Source organism: Odontesthes bonariensis, chromosome 12 (genome assembly GCF_027942865.1).
Source record: "Odontesthes bonariensis isolate fOdoBon6 chromosome 12, fOdoBon6.hap1, whole genome shotgun sequence".
NCBI lineage: Eukaryota > Metazoa > Chordata > Actinopteri > Atheriniformes > Atherinopsidae > Odontesthes > Odontesthes bonariensis.
In genome coordinates, this window is record NC_134517.1 from 38,612,543 (window position 1) to 38,627,813 (window position 15,271).

Below are 15,271 nucleotides of genomic sequence, written 5' to 3' on the forward strand. Positions count from 1 at the left end.
CTGTGTGCTTCCTGTTTGTCTCCACCATTGTTCAGCTGTGTCCTTCCTGTTTGTCTCCACCATTATTCAGCTGTCTCCTTCCTGTTTGTCTCCACCATTATTCAGCTGTGTCCTTCCTGTTTGTCTCCACCATTATTCAGCTGTGTCCTTCCTGTTTGTCTCCACCATTATTCAGCTGTGTTCTTCCTGTTTGTCTCCACCATTATTCAGCTGTGTCCTTCCTGTTTGTCTGTTTGTCTCCACCATTATTCAGCTGTGTCCTTCCTGTTTGTCTGTTTGTCTCCACCATTGTTCAGCTGTGTCCTTCCTGTTTGTCTGTTTGTCTCCACATTGTTCAGCTATGTTCTCGTTATATTTCCACTTCCTCTTCCTCCCAGTTGGAAGAGTCTTTGTTCTCGTGTGATGTGGACAGGAGTGTGTCTGAATCTTCATCTTGGTGTCTGCTGGAACATTTCTATCCACAGAGCGCTCTCACACAGACGCTTAAAACTCTTCTTATTGTTTCTTAGATGGAAAACCAACAGAGGAGCCACCAAAGGGCCGAGGCAGAGGATTTGGGGGTGAGGATTCACCTTTGGTCTTTGAATTATTTAACTGGCTGCAGTCACAGCTGAGTCCAGCAGCTCTTGTTTAGTGTCACTTCAACCCAAATCAAACATATTTCATGCTTAATCCTGATGATAAAGACCAGGGCTGGGTATAAAAACTCTTCACTGACATCAGTGGATCCTTGTTAGTATTAAGTAGATCACAGGTAGGTTGGCTTCTATCGAACCTTTCTTACAGAATTGTTGGAAGTTACCATCTTTCTGTGTTTTCTGTGTCTTGTTATTGGCGTTGTCCAACTGTTGTTTTTCAATTTGATCCGGTTTGTAATTGAATGATTCTTAGTTCAAATCCCAACCCCCCCTTGACCCTTCCACCGGGCCCAACTCTGCTTTTCACTGAGGGTCAGGTGCTCCTTTTCTTTAAGGATCAGGAAGTAGGAGCCACCCAGGCATCCAAAAGGCCCCCAAAGCCCCAGCTGAAGGGCCCGGTGACCACTACTCTGATCCCTAAAAGAAAAGGGGCTTCTTATCTTTGAAAAGCGAAGGGGCCCAGGGGATGAGGGGGGATTGGGTCTTAGTCTTGTCAGAATCTTTGCGTACGTCAGACATTTAAAACACGTCTTGGTGTCAGATGATTCGTGTTGATGTCCCCTGTCTGATTCTTACTCATCCTCACTTCTGAATCTAACTGGATGAGTTTTCTATCCGATGTTGCAGCAAAACAAACTCCGTCTCCGGGAGATGGTGGTAAGGGGCGGGGCCTGAAGCCCGGTGGAAAAGGCCCGTCACCACCAGAGGAGCCGTTTGCAGGATTCAAGCTGAAAGCCGTCCCTCTGAAGTTCATCAAGAAGCTTCAGGACATCATGCTGAAGGAGGCCGAGTCCATCGGATCGGCCGCCGTGTTTGAGTGCGAGGTGTCGCCCTCCACCGCCATCACCTCCTGGATGAAAGATGGCACCAACCTGCGAGAGAGTCCCAAACACAAGTTCACCTCTGACGGCAAAGATCGCAAGTTGAACATCATTGATGTGCAGTTGTCGGACACCGGGGAATACACCTGTGTGGCCAAGAACGCCGGCAAGGAGATACTGTGCACGGCCAAGCTCGTTGTTGAAGGTAAACTAAAGAGGTTTTTACTGGTTGGTTCTGCTAAAAGAAGCTAAAAGTGCTCAAACTGTGGTGTGCTGGTGGCAGCAGAAGGAGGAGTCTGTAGATGATGAGCTGCCTTCATTGTAATGGGAACACTGGTCTCTTAAACCATTGTAATGGGAACGCTAGTTTCTTAAACTTTCATTGTAATGGGAACACTGGTCTCTTAAACCTTCATTGTAATGGGAACGCTAGTTTCTTAAACCTTCATTGTAATGGGAACGCTAGTTTCTTAAACCTTCATTGTAATGGGAACGCTAGTTTCTTAAACCTTCATTGTAATGGGAACGCTAGTTTCTTAAACCTTCATTGTAATGGAAACACTGGTCTCTTAAACCTTCATTGTAATGGGAACGCTAGTTTCTTAAACCTTCATTGTAATGGGAACGCTAGTTTCTTAAACCTTCATTGTAATGGGAACGCTAGTTTCTTAAACCTTCATTGTAATGGGAACGCTAGTTTCTTAAACCTTCATTGTAATAGGAACACTGGTCTCTTTAACCCACAGAGCTGCCCGTCAAGTGGCTGAAGGAGCTGGAACCAGAGACCTCCTGTATTAAGGGCCAGCCGCTGTACCTGACCTGTGAGCTGAACAAGGAGAGAGATGTGGTCTGGAAGAAGAACGGCGAAGTCCTGAAGAAAAAGGCGGGAAAACTGGCAATCAATGTCATCGGCATGCAGCACGCCGTGACCCTCCAGAACTCCACCGAGGAGGACGCTGGCATCTACAGCTGCGAGGTGGAAGGCCAGGAGGACGTCAAGACTGCAACCCCCGTCAAAGTGATCGGTAAGCAGTCAACATGAAGCACGACTCAGCTCATCGACTTCAACCCCTCTGACTAGCAGAGAGGCGGCCATTCTGTAACCGAATGATTCAGGCTGGATCAGCTTCCAGGTGGATTTGCTCCCGATCAGTTTAGCTGATGTGTCACTTCAGAGGTTTTTAGGGTTTTTACAGATCATGTGAATCTTCCCTCCTCAGAAATCATCAAAGACTGGCTGGTGAAGCCTCTGAGGGACCAGCATGTGAAACCAAAGACCAAGGCCACCTTCAAGTGTGAGCTGTTCAAAGACACGCCCAACTGGAAGTGGTTCAAAGGAGACAACGAGCTCACTCCTTCTGACAAGGTCCAGATCAACAAAGATGGAAAGGACGTGGCGCTCACCATCAACAACTGCCAGCCCGATGATGTGTCAGACTACACCATCAAGGTCGAGGATCGCAGATACACCGCCAAGCTCACCCTCGGAGGTCGGTTCATGAAAGTCCGCAGTTTAAGATAAGAAGAGGTGCATCCACAAAGTCTTTAAAGTTTAACCTGTGCTGCCTTTTCAGAGCGCGAGGCGGAGATCCTGAAACCACTCTCGAGTGTGGAGGTGGTTGAAAAGGAGGAAGCAAGCTTTGAAACTGAGATATCTGAGGATGATGTGATGGGCGAATGGAAGCTGAGAGGCCAGGTGTTGACAAGGTCTCCGGTAAGGCTTCTGCTCACCCTACCCTAACCCTAAACCTAAACCTAACCCCCTACCCTTCACCAACCCTTCACCAACCCTAACCCCAACCCCAACCCTACTCCTTCACCTACCCTACCCCTTCACCAACCCTAACCCTTCACCAACCTTAACCCTAACCCAACCCTAACCCCAACCCCAACCCTACTCCTTCACCAACCCTACCCCTTCACCAACCCTAACCCTTCACCAACCTTAACCCTAACCCAACCCTAACCCCAACCCCAACCCTACTCCTTCACCAACCCTACCCCAACCCCAACCCTACTCCTTCACCAACCCTACCCCTTCACCAACCCTACTCCTTCACCAACCCTACCCCTTCACCAACCCTACTCCTTCACCAACCTTAACCCTAACCCAACCCTAACCCCAACCCCAACCCTACTCCTTCACCAACCCTACCCCTTCACCAACCCTACTCCTTCACCAACCCTAACCCTAACCCAACCCTAACCCCAACCCCAACCCTACTCCTTCACCAACCCTACTCCTTCACCAACCCTAACCCTTCACCAACCCTAACCTTACCCTTCACCAACCCTAACCCCTCACCAACCCTAACCCTAACCCAACCCTAACCCTTCACCAACCCTAACCCTAACCCAACCCTACCCCTTCACCAACCCTAACCCTAACCCAACCCTACCCCTTCACCAACCCTAACCCTAACCCAACCCTACCCCTTCACCAACCCTAACCTTACCCTTCACCAACCCTAACCCCTCACCAACCCTAACCCTACCTTTCACCACCCCTAACCCTAATCCTTCATTTGGTTCGACTTCACAGAAGTCATGAAACGTGTCAGTACTGTTGAAGCACCCTGACTCATGCTGACCTTTGTCTGGTTTCACAGACATGTGATATTAAAGCCGAGGGCCGGAAGCGTTTCGTTACGCTGAAGAACGTGCAGCTGGATCAGGCTGGGGAAGTGTCGTATCAGGCCCTGAACGCCGTCACCAGCGCCATGCTCACTGTCAAAGGTACGGCCATCACACACGCCTCAGTCTGTCTGTCTGTCTGTTGCCAGCTCCTGCTAATGTCTGTCCTTAAAAACGGAGGTACGGCAGAGACGCACGGTAAGAAAAGGCGGCTGTTTGTCTGTGCTTGTGAATAACGGCTGAATTATTCACACCTCCCAGAGATCGAAATGGGCTTTGTTGAGCCTTTGAAGGACGCCTCTGTGCCTGAAAAGAAACAGGCCAAATTTGAATGCACCATCACCAGGGATGTGCCAAAGGTGCTGTGGTTCAGGGGGCCAGAGATCATTACCCCGAGCCCTAAATACGAAATAATCCAGGATGGAAAGAAACACATGCTGATCATAAACAGCTGTGAGTTTGATGATGAGTCTCAGTACATGATTGAGGTGTTGGGCCAAAAATCGACGGCTCAGCTGATGGTGGAAGGTGAGTGGCTTCCAGAACGCCCACGCTACATGTTTCCTCTGTGCTCATTCCATGTCTGTGGCTGTAAAAGTGTCCGGTGGCAACAAACAAACGTGTGTCTGTGTGCATTGACCTGATGTATTCCAGGCATGAGGCTCAAATTTGTCCAGTCGCTTCAGGACCAAACAATCAGAGAAGGTAACACGGTACGCTTTGATATCGAGCTGAGTCACGAGAACGAGCCGGTGGTTTGGTACCGAAACGAAGTCAAACTGCACGTGAGCCGCTCCGTGCTCACGCACGTGGAAGGAAGGAAACACACTCTAGAAATGAGGAGTCTGAGTCTAGATGATACCTGCCAGATAAAGGCAGAGGCCAAAGGAATTTACTCCACGGCCAAACTGACGGTCATAGGTAACCGCTTCTTCTTACCCATGAGCAGAAATGTCTTTATAACCTTGATGATGTGTTGATTTCACGTGATAAATGTTTCTTTCACTGAAGATGTATGACAGTTGGTTTTGTGCACGTCAGCGTGTGAACAGCCGCTCAGTTTTAGCTAATTGTTCTGTAAGCGATGAGAGATGAGGTGCAGGGCTGCTTTTCACCCCTGAACCTGCTTCTGCCGCAGAGGGCGACGCCATCTTCGTGGTGAAGCTGCAGGATTACACGGCCACGGAGAAAGACGAGGTGACGCTGGACTGCGAACTGACCAAAGATGTCCCCGTCGTTTGGTACCACAACGAGAAGGAGATCGTGGCCTCCAAGATGGTGGTCATGAGGTCAGAGGGCCTGCGCAGGGTTCTGGTCCTGAAGAAGGTGGTGCAGAGCGATCAAGGCAAATATGTATGTGACTGTGGAACAGACAAGACCGCGGCCAGCATCAACATCGAAGGTAAACACCGACAAACTCTGCTGAACTGTAGAAACCTGAACTCCTCCTTTATCGATCAGTCCTGAGCTAAAGGAAAACACCTCTCAGCTCTCTGAAGGAGCTGACGTTTGAGAGAGTCTGACTCAGATGTTTTCAAAGACGAGGACGACACATGGAGGCACATTTTAACCATCACTTTCTCTCACAAATACATAACAAATCAAAGCTACAGAATGTCCTGTTTTCCTGTTATGATTTCATCTTATTTTCCAAACCCACCAGCACGCGATGTGAAGGTGGTTCGGCCGATTTACGGCGTGGAGCTGTTTGATGGAGAGACGGCTCGGTTCGAGGTGGAGATCTCTGAGGACGACGTCCACGGCCAGTGGAAGCTCAACGGAGAAGTGCTCAGTCCTTCCTCTGTGAGTGTTTGTCCCCATGTTTACTGTCCTGCTGAGTGTGATGGAAAGCAGCTGCTGAATGTGATGGAAAGCAGCTGCTGAATGTGATGGAAAGCAGCTGCTGAGTGTGATGGAAAGCAGCTGCTGAATGTGATGGAAAGCAGCTGCTGAGTGTGATGGAAAGCAGCTGCTGAGTGTGATGGAAAGCAGCTGCTGAGTGTGATGGAAAGCAGCTGCTGAATGTGATGGAAAGCAGCTGCTGAGTGTGATGGAAAGCAGCTGCTGAATGTGATGGAAAGCAGCTGCTGAATGTGATGGAAAGCAGCTGCTGACTGTGATGGAAAGCAGCTGCTGACTGTGATGGAAAGCAGCTGCTGAGTGTGATGGAAAGCAGCTGCTGAATGTGATGGAAAGCAGCTGCTGAGTGTGATGGAAAGCAGCTGCTGAGTGTGATGGAAAGCAGCTGCTGAATGTGATGGAAAGCAGCTGCTGAATGTGATGGAAAGCAGCTGCTGAGTGTGATGGAAAGCAGCTGCTGAGTGTGATGGAAAGCAGCTGCTGAATGTGATGGAAAGCAGCTGCTGAATGTGATGGAAAGCAGCTGCTGAATGTGATGGAAAGCAGCTGCTGAATGTGATGGAAAGCAGCTGCTGAATGTGATGGAAAGCAGCTGCTGAGTGTGATGGAAAGCAGCTGCTGAGTGTGATGGAAAGCAGCTGCTGAATGTGATGGAAAGCAGCTGCTGAATGTGATGGAAAGCAGCTGCTGAATGTGATGGAAAGCAGCTGCTGAGTGTGATGGAAAGCAGCTGCTGAATGTGATGGAAAGCAGCTGCTGAGTGTGATGGAAAGCAGCTGCTGAGTGTGATGGAAAGCAGCTGCTGAATGTGATGGAAAGCAGCTGCTGAGTGTGATGGAAAGCAGCTGCTGAGTGTGATGGAAAGCAGCTGCTGAATGTGATGGAAAGCAGCTGCTGAATGTGATGGAAAGCAGCTGCACGCAGACAACAACCAGCTTCTTGTTCTCATGTGGCAGGATGTGGACATCATCGAGGAGGGAGGGAAACACACGCTGATCCTGTACAACTGCAAGGTGTCCATGACCGGCGAGGTGGGCTACGCTGCCGCTAACGCCAAGTGTTCTGCCAACCTGAAGGTCAAAGGTACGCCAGCTGCACCCCCACGCTGATCTCAACCTCCAATCAGATGCAGAACTCACAGTCAGACACACATCAGCTCAGGCCATGGCTGGACTTCAGCCTCTTTCTCACTTCTAAAACTGCATGAAAGAAGAGCTTAAAGCAAAAATCTGGAGCCTAACAGGGAGGACCAGATATCTGCCAGTAAAAGACAGAGTTTCAGTAATAGATTTTTAAAGGTTTTTGTTGCATAGCAGCAGACATGCAGCACAGGAGCCCAGTCAGGCTCACACTGAAGCAGAAGCGTTAGCTCTTGAGAGCCACCGTGTCTCATGCATGGCTCCTGTTCTCTGCAGAGCTTCCTCTGAACTTCATCACGCCGCTGAACGACGTTCAGGTGTACGAGAAGGACGAGGCCCGCTTCGAGTTGGAGGTGTCGAGGCCCCCGAAGAGCTTCCGCTGGCTGAAGGGCTCCCAAGAGCTGCAGGGCGACGACAAGTACAGCATGACCCAGGAGGGCAAGATGTACGTTCTGGTGATCCGATCAGCCGCCTACGAAGACGAGGCGAAGTACATGTTCGAGGCCGAGGACAAGAGGATGGCGGGCAAACTCATTATCCAAGGTAACGCCGGGTTCTAATAAAAACTAATTTTATTCTCAGTTAAACTCGACAGATATTTTAGATTAATCTGCTTCTAAATGGGGAGCAGATTAATAAAATAAGGAGGAAATAATCTGCCTTCACTTCAACCCAAAGTGTTTAACGTGGAAACTAAATGAAACATTAGATAAAAATATATAAATATTCCTAAACCTAACCTGTGTGGTTATCTCGTCTTTCATGAGCTTCCTGATTCCGTTATCCTGTGACCAGTGATTTCTTTCTCTCGGTTCTCGGTATAAACACAAACACATGAATTTACAGAGACGGGTGAAGTTTTAATCTGTCAAACTGCTCAGATTTACAGTTTCTGTTCCTCAGAGGTTGGGACACAGTTTAAGTCCTGATGCACACAGGACGTCTCACTTCCTGCCTGCTCTTCCTCCGGCAGGTATCCGCCTGGAGTTTGTCAAACCCATCAAAGACGTGACGGTGAAGGAGCGGGAAACCGCAGAGTTCAGCGTGGAACTCTCTCACGACAAGATCACAGTGGGGTGGTACAGGAACGACGTCCGGCTGCACCCCAGCAAGGTGGTGCACATGTCCGACCACGGGAAGGTGCACACGCTGGCCTTCAAGGAGGTCACCATCGACGACACGTCCATGATCAAAGTGGAGGCCATGGACAAGAGCATGACCGCCATGCTCACCGTTATCGGTCAGTGCCCTCACACATCTGTCTGAGTCTGAGTCTGAGTCAGAAGCATCAGGCTGAGTCTGAGTCAGAAGCATCAGGCTGAGTCTGAGTCAGAAGCATCAGGCTGAGTCTGAGTCAGAAGCATCAGGCTGAGTCTGAGTCAGAAGCATCAGGCTGAGTCTGAGTCAGAAGCATCAGGCTGAGTCTGAGTCAGAAGCATCAGGCTGAGTCTGAGTCAGAAGCATCAGGCGGCTCATAGACCGTCTCTGATGTTTGCTGATGATGATGTTTGCTGATGATGATGTTTTCCTCTGCAGAGGGTGACCTGTACTTCACCACTAAGCTGCAGAACTACACGGCCGTGGAGAAGGACGAGGTGAAGCTGGTCTGCGAGCTGAGCAAAGCCGTCGCCGACGTCAAATGGTTCAAGGATGGGAAGGAGATCACGCCGTCCAAGAACATTGCCGTCAGCAGCGATGGGAAGAGGCGCATCCTGATGGTCAGGAAGGCGGAGAAGGCCAACATCGGAGCGTACACCTGCGACTGCGGCTCGGACAAAACCACCGCAAACCTCAACATCGAAGGTAGGAGCTGTTCCCTGGCATGGAAAGAGTTTTCCTCATGAGGGTCAGAGTCCTCGGGGTCAGAGTCCTCGGGGTCAGACTCCTCGGGGTCAGAGTCCTCGGGGTCAGAGTCCTCGGGGTCAGACTCCTCGGGGTCAGAGTCCTCGGGGTCAGAGTCCTCGGGGTCAGACTCCTCGGGGTCAGAGTCCTCGGGGTCAGACTCCTCGGGGTCAGACTCCTCGGGGTCAGAGTCCTCGGGGTCAGAGTCCTCGGGGTCAGAGTCCTCGGGGTCAGAGTCCTCGGGGTCAGACTCCTCGGGGTCAGAGTCCTCGGGGTCAGAGTCCTCGGGGTCAGACTCCTCGGGGTCAGAGTCCTCGGGGTCAGACTCCTCGGGGTCAGACTCCTCGGGGTCAGAGTCCTCGGGGTCAGAGTCCTCGGGGTCAGACTCCTCGGGGTCAGACTCCTCGGGATCAGACTCCTCGGGGTCAGAGTCCTCGGGGTCAGAGTCCTCGGGGTCAGAGTCCTCGGGGTCAGACTCCTCGGGGTCAGAGTCCTCGGGGTCAGAGTCCTCGGGGTCAGAGTCCTCGGGGTCAGAGTCCTCGGGGTCAGAGTCCTCGGGGTCAGACTCCTCGGGGTCAGACTCCTCGGGGTCAGAGTCCTCGGGGTCAGACTCCTCGGGATCAGACTCCTCGGGGTCAGACTCCTCGGGGTCAGAGTCCAGAGTCGATCTGAAGTTCTTCAGTTCCTTGTTGTGTTAGAGCAGAGTTGGAGCTTTGGTTTGTCAGACTTGTTGCTCTCAGAGTTGGAGCTTTTGGAGCTTTGGTTTGTCACTGTGTTGCTCTCACTGAGAGGGTCTGTCTGCTGCTCCCCTTCAGAGCGCGATATCAAGGTGGTCCGTCCGCTGTACAGCGTGGAGGTCACAGAGAAGGAAACCGCCAAGTTCGAGACAGAGATTTCAGAGGAGGACGTTCACGGAAACTGGAAACTGAAGGGAGAGGCTTTGCACCAGTCTGCGGTGAGTCTGCTGGAAACCTTTAAGTTCTTCCATTAACTCTAAAGATGTGAAGCTGACTGAAATGTGCTGATTTCCTGCAGGATGTGGAGATCAAAGAGGAAGGAACCAAACACGTGCTGATCCTCTATAATGTCCGTATGGACATGGCCGGAGCCGTCGACTTCTCGGCCGCCAACGCCAAGTCCAACGCTCAGCTCCGAGTCAAAGGTGAGGCGCTGTGTCAGCTGGTCACCAGCTGGTAGGGATGGGAATCGAAAACCGGTTCTTGTTGAGAACCGGTTCCCAGTGTTTCAGTTCCTTGGAATCGTTTGGCGATTTTGCAAACGATTCCCTTATCGATTCCAGTGGGCGCGAATGACGTCACCACGCAGCGTTGCGTGGCGAGTCCAGCGCAGCCAGCAGCCAACAGTAAACATGGCGCCCAAGCGGTACAAACGCTCGAAAGTTTGGTTACACATCCCTAAAAAAGACGACAACAGGGCAACTTGCAAAGTGAATATTTCACCAAAGGGAGGAAATACTACCAACATGCAATAACTATGAATGAATGTCGCGTTTTCGATCCGCTCCGGACTAACGTTGGTGAATCTGAACCCAGCAACGTTAGCAACGTTAGCATGTCTTCGGCTAACACTGCAGGTAACTAACTAACAAACACTGCCTATCATGTTAGCGCCATTTGCCTGATTGTAAAAGCTGCTGTTAGTAACGGTTAAGGTTAAATGAATGCCTTCTCAGGCATTACATTTAGATGAAATCATGAGAGACAGAGCCTGACTGGCTCAGAGCCAGAGGCTGGTGGTACTACCCCCAGTTCACCTCTACCTCCAGCTTCTCCTTTCACCAGAGCAGGAAGAGTTCAATTACCCAGGCCAGGATAGACCAATGTGGACCTCACCGTTGTTGGGTTTGTGAGGTCATGACTCGTGTTACTTCTAAACTAAACAAAGTTGATGCTGATCGACCGGTTTGTTGTCCTTTTTCTCCAAATGAGAATCGATAAGGGAACCGACAAAGAACCGAATCGTTAAGCAGAATCGAAAATGGAATTGGAATTGTAAAAATCTTATCAATTCTCGGGGCGGTCGGTGGCGTAGTGGGTTAAGCAGCCGCCCCATGTACAGAGGCTTAGTCCTCGATGCAGCCGGCCCCGGTTCAACTCCCGCACCGTGCGGCCCTTTGCTGCGTGTCTTCCCCATCTCTCTGCCCCCTGCTTCCTGTCTCTCTCACACTGTCCTATCATTAAAGGCATAAAAAGCCCAAAAACAAAAATAATAAAATCTTATCAATTCCCATCCCTACCAGCTGGTCACCAGCTGCTTCTCTGATTGGTCTGGAGTTCAGAGCCTGAAACACTTTTCCTAAGATGCGTTTAAAACACAAACTTTAAAGAATCCTTCAGGTGGGAATGCTTCTTCTCTCCGGCTCAGAATAAGTTCTCTGTTCTTCTCATATTCTGAGCTCCTGTGGGGTGAAGTGATTTCTGTGTCACATCCCACACTGTCCTGCCAGGCCTCGGCCAATCAGCCCCCGTGGTTATTTCCACTCTCAGCCTTTATCTGAAGGGTCGGGCGTCAGCAGGACTCTGCTGCTCTCAGAGCTCAGACTGCAGGAAGCGCAGCGTCCCGCAGGTGCATGCTAACCATGAGCTCTTCCTCCTCCTCCTCAGCTCGCTCCATCACCTTCATAAAGCCTCTGAAGGACGTGACGGTGACGGCCGGAGAGACGGCGACCTTCGAGTGCGAGCTGTCGTACGAGGGCATCGTCGTGGACTGGTTCCTGGGAGGAAACAAGCTGGAGGCCGGCGACCGGGTGAGTTAGCCTCATGATTACAGACCATCACAACCAAAAGGAAAGTCAGTTCATTTCCTTTAATCTTCTCATTTATAGGTGAATTATTCATAAAAAACACACATTTTAATTGTTAAATAGGAAAACAAAAACTTATAATGGTTTAAGTTTTGTTGTGTTAATTTAAGATGGAAGAAAAAGAAACCAGCAGACCGTCTTCACCTACTTTAGTTCAGAAATACTGACCCCGTAAAGAATAACTCATGTTTGACATCCTGTGTACAATAATTAATAAGAAGTGATGACATCACTGATGACAGATTCATCACGGAGTCATTTTCTCTTCACTTGGAAAGAAGCAGAATCACTGTTCAGAATAAAAGACACTGGCCTGTTTCTGGGCTTCAGGTCGTTCCTACTGTGTTAAATCTGCTGTAGCTAAAAATAAGCTGAGATAGGAGAGCTGCTGTGGTTATCTTCAGGCAGACACCATGCCTTATATGTGCAAACACATCAAACAGCAGCAAACACACAGCAAACATATGCTAACCCTAACCCCAACACACAGCAAACATATGCTAACCCTAACCCCAACACACAGCAAACATATGCTAACCCTAACCCAAACACACAGCAAACATATGCTAACCCTAACCCCAACACACAGCAAACATATGCTAACCCTAACCCCAACACACAGCAAACATATGCTAACCCTAACCCAAACACACAGCAAACATATGCTAACCCTAACCCAAACACACAGCAAACATATGCTAACCCTAACCCCAACACACAGCAAACATATGCTAACCCTAACCCAAACACACAGCAAACATATGCTAACCCTAACCCAAACACACAGAGAACATATGCTAACCCTAACCCAAACACACAGAGAACATATGCTAACCCAAACACACAGCAAACATATGCTAACCCTAACGCAAACACACAGCAAACATATGCTAACCCTAACCCCAACACACAGCAAACATATGCTAACCCTAACCCAAACACACAGCAAACATATGCTAACCCTAACCCAAACACACAGCAAACATATGCTAACCCTAACCCAAACACACAGCAAACATATGCTAACCCTAACCCAAACGCACAGCAGCAGGATTCAGGTCCATAAAGCAGCAGAAACAAAAGTTTTTCCTCCGTTTGAAAGGTGATCCAGTGTCTCAGGATGTGCAGTTTCTCATTAAAAGTCAGTCTGTGTTTCAAATGCTTAGCAGCAGAAAGTTTACCAGCAGAAAGTAACTCCGGATGTTTGCGTCTCCGCAGGTGAAGACTCGGGTGGCAGGCAGAGTTCACACTCTGACTGTTCGAGACGTGAAGCTGTCGGAGGCCGGCGAGGTCAAACTGACCTCCACAGACTTCCAGGCTCCGGCTCAGCTTATTGTCAGAGGTGAAGCGCTCAAACACACGGGAGGCAGTGGACGCATCAGACAGGCCGGATGCACCGCTGTGGGGTTGGTACCTGCTGAAGGTTTGTGTTTTTCTGTCTTCAGAGCCTCCGGTGGAGTTCACCAAGCCTCTGGAGGACCAGACGGTGGAGGAGGAAGCCACCGCCACGCTGGAGTGTGAAGTTTCCAGAGAGAAGGCCGAGGTGCGCTGGTTCAGAGAGGGGCAGGAGATCAGGAAGACCAAGAAGTACGACACGGTCACCGATGGACGCAAGAGGAAGCTGGTCATCCACGACTGCTCTCCTGACGACGCCAAGATCTACACGTGTGACGCCAAAGAGTTCAAGACTTCCTGTTTCCTGGAGGTCACACGTAAGGATGGTTTTTAATTCAGTGAGTTAATGTTGGGTGGAGTTTGGTCCTGACGCCAGCTCTGTGTCCACAGCTCCTTACGTGGAGTTCACAAAGCCCCTGCAGGACGTGGAGGTCGGAGAGAAAGAATCTGCCAAGTTTGAATGTGAAGTGTCACGCGAGTCCGCCAAGGTGAGCCCAGAGAACAGTCCAACCAAATACCAGAGAACAGTCTAACCAAAGACCAGAGAACGGTCTAACCAAAGACCAGGCGCTGTTCTAAGGTCCAGGTTACGGTTCACACGTCTCCACTCACTCTGATCCACTCTGTTCAAGGTTCGCTGGTTCAAGGACGGCAGCGAGATCAGGAAAGGAAAGAAGTACGAGATCATCGCCAAGGGAGTCCAGAGGATCCTCATCGTCCACAAGTCGGTGTTCGACGATGAGGCCGAGTACGAATGCGACGCCAGAACCTCCAAGACCTGCGGCCTGCTCACCGTCGTCGGTGAGGAACTCCTTGTTTTATGTGTTTAATCATCAGGTGAAGGTTTTCCCTGCAGATGGACATCAGATGGAGAAGCCTTTCCCTCTTTAGGATGTTCTTGTTGTACCGGATGTAAAACAGCCAACACTGACCTTGCTGCTGTCCCGTTTGTCCTCAGAGGAGGCAGCCAGGTTCACCAAGAACCTGTCCAACGTTGAGGGCACGGAGACGGACAGCGTGAAGATGATCTGCGAGGTGTCGAAGGTCAGCGCAGAGGTCACCTGGTACCGAGGGGACGAGGAGCTGCCGGAGGGCGGCCGCTACGACCAGATCATGGACGGGCGCAAAAGGATCCTGATCATCCAGGACCTGAGGATGGCCGACGCCGCGGAGTACAACTGCCGGCTGAGCGCCACGGTCAGGACGTCCGCCACGCTGAAACTCAATGGTGAGTAAACACAGGGGAACAGATCTTTATTATTATTAATTAATTGAATTCCAATTGGCTTGAATTGGACTTACTATCTAAGTGCCTTGAGATGACATTTGTTGTATTTGGCGCTATATAAATAAAAATGAATTGAATTGAATAGATCTCTGACCACACCGCCTCCTTCCTTCTGCTTCGAACTCGGAGCCTCCAAAGATCCCAGATTTACTCAGAACCATGACACGCTCGTCTCCTCTTCTTCTTCTGTTGCAGAGCTGGCGGCCGAGTTCATCGCTCGTCCTCAGAACCAGGAGGTGGTGGAGGGGGAGAAGGCCGAGTTCGCCTGCTCCGTCTCCAAAGACACCTACGAGGTGAGGTGGTTCAGAGGTGACAAGGAGATCCAGGAGGGAGACAAGTACAGGATCATCAGCGAAGGAAAGAGGAGAGCTCTCATCGTGATGAGCTGCGACGTGAAGGACGAAGGGGGCTACGTGGCCCACATCGGGAGCGTTAAAGCCTCGGCTGAGCTGTGTGTGATCGGTAAGACGCTCCCCTCCTCCACACCTCCTTCATCAGAGAGCTTTGGGTTAAACTCTGTGTTCTATTCCAGAGAAACTGAGGATAATCACGCCGATTAAAGACACGCAGGTGAAGGAAGGAAGCGAGATCGTGTTCAACTGCGAGACCAACACGGAGGGAGCGAAGGCCAAGTGGCTGAAGAACGAGGAGACCATTTTCGAGAGCAGCAAGTACATGATGGCGCAGAGAGACAACGTCTTCGCCCTGAGGATCAAAGAGGCTCAGAAGGGAGACGAGGCCAGCTACAGCATCACTCTGACCAATCACAGAGGAGAGCATGCCAAGTGCACGGCCAGCGCTAAGGTCACAGGTAAGCCACTGAAGGTCGA

General features: G+C 50.4%; 1 protein-coding gene across 34 annotated transcripts in view; it reads left to right on the top strand.

Moving 5' to 3' along the window:
* The window catches only part of ttn.1 (titin, tandem duplicate 1), a 210,403-nt gene that overhangs the window by 96,760 nt on the left and 98,372 nt on the right, over window positions 1-15,271 (top strand). For 33 of the 34 annotated variants that reach the window (XM_075480395.1, XM_075480400.1, XM_075480416.1 and 30 more), the window contains 24 exons: window positions 510-560; window positions 1,266-1,664; window positions 2,206-2,484; window positions 2,680-2,949; window positions 3,034-3,173; window positions 4,069-4,195; window positions 4,355-4,621; window positions 4,748-5,014; window positions 5,232-5,495; window positions 5,757-5,896; window positions 6,910-7,036; window positions 7,369-7,635; window positions 8,066-8,332; window positions 8,629-8,895; window positions 9,750-9,889; window positions 9,970-10,096; window positions 11,559-11,701; window positions 12,977-13,100; window positions 13,204-13,470; window positions 13,544-13,641; window positions 13,786-13,954; window positions 14,112-14,381; window positions 14,637-14,903; window positions 14,974-15,252. In XM_075480395.1, the coding sequence (XP_075336510.1) occupies window positions 510-560; window positions 1,266-1,664; window positions 2,206-2,484; window positions 2,680-2,949; window positions 3,034-3,173; window positions 4,069-4,195; window positions 4,355-4,621; window positions 4,748-5,014; window positions 5,232-5,495; window positions 5,757-5,896; window positions 6,910-7,036; window positions 7,369-7,635; window positions 8,066-8,332; window positions 8,629-8,895; window positions 9,750-9,889; window positions 9,970-10,096; window positions 11,559-11,701; window positions 12,977-13,100; window positions 13,204-13,470; window positions 13,544-13,641; window positions 13,786-13,954; window positions 14,112-14,381; window positions 14,637-14,903; window positions 14,974-15,252 (5,016 nt within the window). The remainder of the gene's footprint in view (window positions 1-509; window positions 561-1,265; window positions 1,665-2,205; window positions 2,485-2,679; window positions 2,950-3,033; window positions 3,174-4,068; window positions 4,196-4,354; window positions 4,622-4,747; window positions 5,015-5,231; window positions 5,496-5,756; window positions 5,897-6,909; window positions 7,037-7,368; window positions 7,636-8,065; window positions 8,333-8,628; window positions 8,896-9,749; window positions 9,890-9,969; window positions 10,097-11,558; window positions 11,702-12,976; window positions 13,101-13,203; window positions 13,471-13,543; window positions 13,642-13,785; window positions 13,955-14,111; window positions 14,382-14,636; window positions 14,904-14,973; window positions 15,253-15,271) is intronic. The other variant, XM_075480404.1, reaches the window with a different exon arrangement.